At 56.9% G+C, this 6,978-nt stretch overlaps 1 protein-coding gene across 2 annotated transcripts; it reads left to right on the forward strand.

Moving 5' to 3' along the window:
* Nucleotides 1–1,691: 1,691 nt before the first annotated feature.
* LOC122373123 (uncharacterized protein K02A2.6-like) lies at nucleotides 1,692–6,666 on the forward strand. Of its 2 annotated transcripts, none has more exons than XM_043350908.1 (2): nucleotides 1,692–2,100; nucleotides 3,312–6,666. In XM_043350908.1, exon 2 carries the CDS (start codon nucleotides 3,668–3,670, stop codon nucleotides 6,188–6,190), a length of 2,523 nt encoding a protein of 840 aa, XP_043206843.1. In that variant the 5' UTR covers nucleotides 1,692–2,100; nucleotides 3,312–3,667; the 3' UTR covers nucleotides 6,191–6,666. The 2 variants fall into 2 exon arrangements, with proteins under 2 accessions (XP_043206843.1, XP_043206841.1); XM_043350906.1 differs by having other exon boundaries at nucleotides 1,692–2,050.
* The last annotated feature ends 312 nt before the right edge of the window (nucleotides 6,667–6,978 follow it).

Raw genomic sequence — 6,978 nt, forward strand, 5'->3', positions numbered from 1 at the left:
GAAGGACTCAAAATGGCCTGTGCCGGCGAGGGTTAAAATCGGGTATCAATCTCTGCGTCTCGTAACGGCGCACACGCTCCTTTTTTCCGGCGACGCGCTAGCTCTTCAGGGGCGAAACGGCGAGGGTCGTACCCGCCCCCCCCCCCTCGGCCGGCGCGTATGTAGAAAACCAATAGGTCCGGCAAGGGTAAAAAATATACAGTAAAATTGCACACAAATGAAATAGTCTCATAATACTTGATAATAGCCGTTTTCACGACGGGCTATCCGGCGAATGCACCTGATTTGACCTTCTCTTCTTCTTCTCAGTCGTCGGTTCCACCCATCGGGTGCACCATCAGGTTGTCCTCCCTGATGACCCTCTGCTGTCCCTTATCTCAGCCTTTACGTTAGGTACTGTGCAAGACGCTAGTGGTGGCACCGGGCAAGGAGAGACTGGGAGGATGAGGACAGGATTCTTTTCTTGTCCTGCTCGTTTCAACTGCTGTCGACATGCAGACTGCAGTTCCTTTTGTATCCTTGTCTTGTATAGGTAATTGATCAACAAGGCCTCTTCTGAGTCAGCATTGCGGACAGTCAGCTTCGCAGGTAGAGTCCTATTTAACCTCGCATTCCACCTCCTCTGTCCTTCCTCACGTTCTTGCCGCAGTTCCACACACTCATAAAGAAAGTGTTCAAGCGTTTCTGTTGCTTTCATGCATAATGGAAAGATCTCATTTCGCTCAGCGTGCCTTCTTAAGACTCCTGTGGCAAGAAGCGACTGCTCCGTTAGAAGTCGTATCCTCGTGCCTGTCGCTTGTCTGCCAATAACACTTAGTCTGTTTTTCGGCCAGAATTGATTCGCTGGCTCGTATTCTTCCATATTTTGTGTAATATCGGCGATCCACTGTATAGTTTGTCTCTTGCTAGCTTCTTCTATAAGCATTGTTTTAGTATACGCGTTGATGGCTTGTTTGCAAACTTTATACCAGCTCTTACCCTGTACTCCATTTGTTGTCATCATTTGTATTATGCCTGGTAGCTTCAATGCGGTAAAGTAATGTTCCCATTGCCTTAGTATGCTCGAGCTCCTGTCCTTGTTGAGAGCGCCGTGCAGTATCATGTATTCCGTCAGTGCATGCTCCCGCGCTGCTTTAGCGAGAAACTGAATGAATTGCATAGCTGCTTTCATTATCATCACCTTAGGGGGTAACGCCCCAAGCATCATGTACACAGCTAAGTTCTGGGTTCTTCTGGGTAATCCTTGCATAGCCCTCAGAAGTCTTACCACCATCACCTCCAGGTAGTTAATTTCTTGATTTGTGAAAATCGTCACTGGCATGGAGTACAGGAGTATCGGTTCAGCATATATTTTCCATGTGGTGTAAAGAGACAGTGGGCTTGTACGGGCAACGTTAAGGCCTTCTGGGCACCTTGCAAACATCGCTCTTCTCGCCCTTTTCATACCCTCTTCGATTCTCTATCTTCCTTCAGCCTTGTTGGTCATATGGACGCCCAGATGGGTATATTCTGTGGTTACTTCAATGTGCTCTTTTCCTAGTAACCATCTTCTGCCATCTACGCATTTCCCATATACCATGATTTTGCTCTTACTTGCATTGTACTGATATCTCCATTTCGTGCTATGACTGTATGCAACATCGAGCATTAACTGCATCTCTGTCGGATCTGTACTAATGAGAACTGTTGTGGCGAGAACTAATTTAGTGGCGCTGACCGCGCAGCCGATTGGCGCGGACGCGCAATTATCGTTTGAGTTTTACGCCTTTGTTGATAGTGTTGGTCGTTGCGGTGATTATGATTTTATATTACGATCGACACTTAGTTAGTAATATGTTTGGTTCGAAATGGCTTTGTTCAGTTTCGATCCTTTATTTCGCATAACCTGTTCACCCCCTCTCTTTATGATTGCCAACTGTTTTGGGTCGTAAGGACGAAGAGGTGTCGAGTCACCTCTAGAGCTCTTCCGTTCTTGACCTTGGCCGAGATAGTGCCATGTGTTTTTCTGTTGTGTGTGTGGGGGAATAAACCGCAAGTGAGGCGGACGCAGGTTTGTCCAAACCTCCCCCACCCCGAGGGCACAACAAGTGGCGACGAGGCGTAAGTTTTTACGCGGCCGTGATAACTGTCGGCCATGGATTTTTCGGTGGCCCCTGCGCCGTTTTTGCCGGCGGCCGGCGCCGAGCCCGGTACGGCCTGGCCGCGGTGGATAAGGATGTTCGATAACTTCCTGGTGGCCGTGGGCGGCGGCTCATTTTCAGCTGCGCGCAAGGAGGCCATCCTTCTCACGTGCCTGGGGGCGGAGGGGCAGCGAATTTTCGAGTCCCTCCCAGCTGCTGTCAAGCAGGAAGGCGAGGACCAGTACGCCTTCACCAGGCGGCGCCTGGAGGCCCAGTTCGCTCCTCGCCAGAACGTGTGTGTGGAGCGTTACCGTTTCAGGAGCCGGGTGCAGCAAACTGAGGAAACAGTCCAGCAGTGGGTGTCGATACTGCGCCAGCTGGCCAGCTCCTGTGAATATGGTGACAGAACCGACGAGTTCATAAGGGACCAGGTCATCGAGCGTACTAACTCTTCCAAGTTGCGACAGCGACTTCTTATGGAGGGCTCTGACCTGACTTTGGAGCGCACCCTCACCATCAGTGACACACTTGAGTCGGCTGAACGTGAGGCTCGGGTGATGGAGACACCAGCTGCTCCAGTCCCTGTTCAGGCTGTCCAGCAGCAGCAGCAGCAGCGTCGGCGGCCTCAGCGTGGTGGGGCCAGGACCCGTGCTGCTGGTCGGGTCTCCACTCATCAGCAACAGCCTCAGCAGCAGAGGCCGGCAGGGAGTAGCAGTAGCCTGTGCTGGGGGTGCGGGCGTGCTGGACACAGGCGAGGGGACCAGTGTTGCCCTGCTGTCAATGTGAAGTGCTCCAAATGTGGGAAAGTGAATCACTTTGCCCAGCACTGTGTCCAGAAGCGAGTGGTGTCCAGGGTTCAAGTGCTGGCAATCGGGGCATCACCAATGACTCTGACAGCCCAGGTGGAGGGGAGGGAGGTCGTGTTCACGGTAGACTCTGGCTCCCCAGTGTCCCTCCTCCCCAGACACCTGGCACCTGGGGCCCTTGAGCCAGCAGCAGAGCGCCTGTGCTCATATGGGGGGAGTGTGTTAGATGTGTTAGGGGTAAAAAGTGTAAATGTGTCATGCAGGGGGGAGTGTCATGATGTAACTGTGTATGTTGTGCCGCATGGTCGTGCTCTGATGGGCCTGGACATGATGAAACTGTTCAAAGTGTGCATCATTGGTGACAGTGTATGCTCTGTGTCCACAGACCCGTCCTGTCATGCCAGCCCAGTCCCTTCGCCCGTCGGGCCAGCCGAACCTGCCAGCCCTCACGCCGGTCAACCTGCCTCACCGTCCGGACCTGCCTCTCCGACTGGACCTGTTTCTCCGTCAGGAGAGCAGCCAGCCATCCTGGGCTACCAACACCGGGTGACCATCGACCCAGGGGTGGCGCCAGTGCGCCAGCCCCTGCGGAGGCTGCCCTTGGCAGTGCTGGACGAGGTGAGTGCCAGGCTCAAGGAGCTGGAGGAGCAAGGGATAATTGAGAAGGTCAGTGCATCTACCTGGGTCTCTCCTCTTGTGGTGGGAAGGAAGCGGGATAGGTCCATCCGCCTGTGTGTAGACATGAGGCGGGTCAACAAAGCTGTGATTACGGATGGCTACCCGCTCCCCAGGATCGAAGATGTCCTTGACCGCCTGAGTGGGTCTCAGGTCTTTTCCAGGCTGGACTTAAAGGATGCATATCACCAGCTGGAGCTCCATCCTGACAGCAGAGACCTAACGACTTTTATAAGTCATCAGGGACTCTACCGGTTCCGGCGCGTCAACTTCGGCCTCGCGAGCGCCGGGCCGTGCTTCCAGAGAGTGATGGCGTCCATGCTGGAGGGGGTGCCAGGCGTGGAGGTATACCTGGACGACATCCTGGTCCACGCGCCGTCCCAGGCCGAGCACGACGCCCGTCTGAGGGAAGTGCTGCGGCGTTTCGATGCCCACAAGGTGCGGGTCAACTGGCCCAAGAGCGTGACGAATCAGAGCGAGCTCTCCTTTCTGGGATATCTGGTCTCGTCAGCTGGTGTCCGCATCGACCGGGAGCGGATCAGGCCGTTATTGGAGGCGGCCGAGCCGCGGGACGAAAAGAGCCTGCGCGCATTCCTCGGTGCCGTAGGGTACCATGCGCGGTTTCTGCCGCGGTTCTCGGACGCAGTAGAGCCGCTGAGGGCCGCGCTCCGGGCGGACCAGTTCGAGTGGACGGCGGCGCTGTCCAGCGCGGTCCGCCGCGTCAAGGACGCGATAAGCGAAGCACCAGCACTGTGCATGTTCAGCACGGAGCTACGAACGGTGCTCTCCACTGACGCCAGTGACGTCGGCTGCGGTGCGTGCGTGACGCAAATGGACGCCTCGGGTCAGCCCAGGGTCATTGCGTACGCCTCGAAGTCTTTCTCGGCGGCCGAACGCAACTACTCGGTAGTGGAGAAGGAGGCGCTGGCATGTGTATGGGCCGTCGAGAAGTTTCGCCACTACCTGTGGGGTCGGCGATTCACCCTCCGAACCGATCACCAAGCTCTCTGCACCATTTTCGGTGTCAAGGGCTCCAACCGCGTCGGCCGGCGAGTCGCGAGGTGGGAGGCCCGGCTGCTGGAGTTTGCGTTCGACGTCGAGTACGTCAGGTCGGAGCGGAACGGAGTGGCGGACGGCCTGTCCCGTCTGCCGGTCGCCGAGACCTGGTGGCCTGATGATGATTCTATCCAGATCGCGGCTCTGTCGTTAGCAGCAGCAGTCACGGAGGAGGAGCTGCGGGACGCCTCGGCGTCAGACGAGTGTCTGGACGTGATCCGGGGGTACCTCGCCGGACGGTGGCCTCGCCAGAGGGATGTCGATCCTCGGGCGACTGGTTTTTACCAGGTGAGAGACGAACTGTCCCAGCTCGGACCGCTGCTTTTCCGCGGCGAGCGACTGGTTGTGCCGGCGGCGCTGCGTGAGCGCGTCCTGAGGAACGCCCACGAGGGTCACCAAGGTGAGACAAGGACCAAGCAGCGCCTGCGCGCGCAGTTCTGGTGGCCGCGGCTGGACAAGGAGGTACGTGACCTCCTGCGGAGCTGTGAGGTGTGCACGCAGCATGACGGCCACGTGCGGCAGGAGCGGCCCCCTCTCCAGCCGATTCCTCTTCCGGACGGTCCGTGGCAGCGCCTCATGATCGATGTGATTGGGCCCATGCAGGGGCCCCAGCACGAGCGGTACGGCATCGTCTTGTGCGACATGTTCAGCAGGTGGCCGGAGGTGGCGCTGTGTCGGGACGCGACGGCGGCGTCTATAATCAGCTTCCTGGAGGCGGTGTTCAGCCGCGAGGGGTTGCCGTTGGAGCTGGTCTCCGACAACGGTCCAGCGTTCCGGTCTGCCCAACTCCGTAATTTTTTGACCCGACTGGGGGTCAAGCAGACTTTCAGCTCACCATACTCCCCGCAGTCCTGCGGCATGGTGGAGCGTCTGAATCGGACGGTAAAAGACGCCATCCAGTCGGCCCGGCTGGCCCGGGAGCCGCGCTCGGAGTACTTGAGGCGGTTCCTCACTGAGTACCGGGCTACCCCGCACGCAGGTACGGGAGAGACGCCGTTCCGGCTGATGCGGGGGCGGGAGGCACGGACGTTGCTGGACGTCGTGCCAGGTGAGGTTTCCTCGCCGGACACCGGCGGTGAGCTTCGTGCGCGACACGAAAAGTATCAGGCGGCCTACAAAGCCAGATATGACCGGGGGTCGACCGGCGCCCCGCGCTGGCGCGTCGGCGACTGGGTTCGGGTCCGACAGCCGGTGAGTGGACGTGTGGAGGGCCAGAGGGCCGTGCAGATCAGCCGGAGGACTGGCCCGGTAAGTTACCGGCTCACCAGCGGCGAGCGTGTCCACGCTAGACGCTTGGTGCCCGGCCGGCCAGAAGGTGAGGACGCGGCCGCGCCGCGGGGTGGTCCCGGCGGTGGTGCTTATCCAGTTCCTGAGCCCCGCCCCACGCCAGTGCGCACCCGCTCCTCGGCACTCAGAAGTCCTGCTCACAGCCGCTGTCCAACCCCAAAGTGTACCGCCCCGGCGGGTGAGCCAGGGCCCCGCCGTAGCAGGCGGGGTCGCAGAGGCCCAGATCGGTTCACTCCGGGCGAGTAGCGTTTAGGATTGGGCTATCATCGTAAGTTACGTTTGATAGCTGTGAGTGTAATGGTTTCCGCGGATAGTGGGAGGCTTAAGAAGCGGGAGTGTTTCCCATTAAAGAGAGGGGTGGTGTTGTGGCGAGAACTAATTTAGTGGCGCTGACCGCGCAGCCGATTGGCGCGGACGCGCAATTATCGTTTGAGTTTTACGCCTTTGTTGATAGTGTTGGTCGTTGCGGTGATTATGATTTTATATTACGATCGACACTTAGTTAGTAATATGTTTGGTTCGAAATGGCTTTGTTCAGTTTCGATCCTTTATTTCGCATAACCTGTTCACCCCCTCTCTTTATGATTGCCAACTGTTTTGGGTCGTAAGGACGAAGAGGTGTCGAGTCACCTCTAGAGCTCTTCCGTTCTTGACCTTGGCCGAGATAGTGCCATGTGTTTTTCTGTTGTGTGTGTGGGGGAATAAACCGCAAGTGAGGCGGACGCAGGTTTGTCCAAACCTCCCCCACCCCGAGGGCACAACAAGAACTTCATCATCTGCATATGCAATGATAGGTACTTGTATATCTCCAACTCTTGCTCCAACACGTGCTTGCTGCAGAGTTTGTATCTTATCGTGCATGTAGAGACAGAGCAGGCTAGTGGACAACACTCCACCCTGCTTTAGTCCTTGTTGCATGTTTCCCATCCCAGACTTTTCATTTGCAACCTTCACTCTGACTCTGAACTCTTTGTAAAGATTGTAGAGTATCAATACCAGTCTTGGGTGAACATTGCTGGTGATCAGCTTATAGA

Source organism: Amphibalanus amphitrite, unplaced genomic scaffold (genome assembly GCF_019059575.1).
Source record: "Amphibalanus amphitrite isolate SeventyFive unplaced genomic scaffold, NRLGWU_Aamphi_draft 001447F_arrow, whole genome shotgun sequence".
In the NCBI taxonomy this organism is placed as follows: domain Eukaryota; kingdom Metazoa; phylum Arthropoda; class Thecostraca; order Balanomorpha; family Balanidae; genus Amphibalanus; species Amphibalanus amphitrite.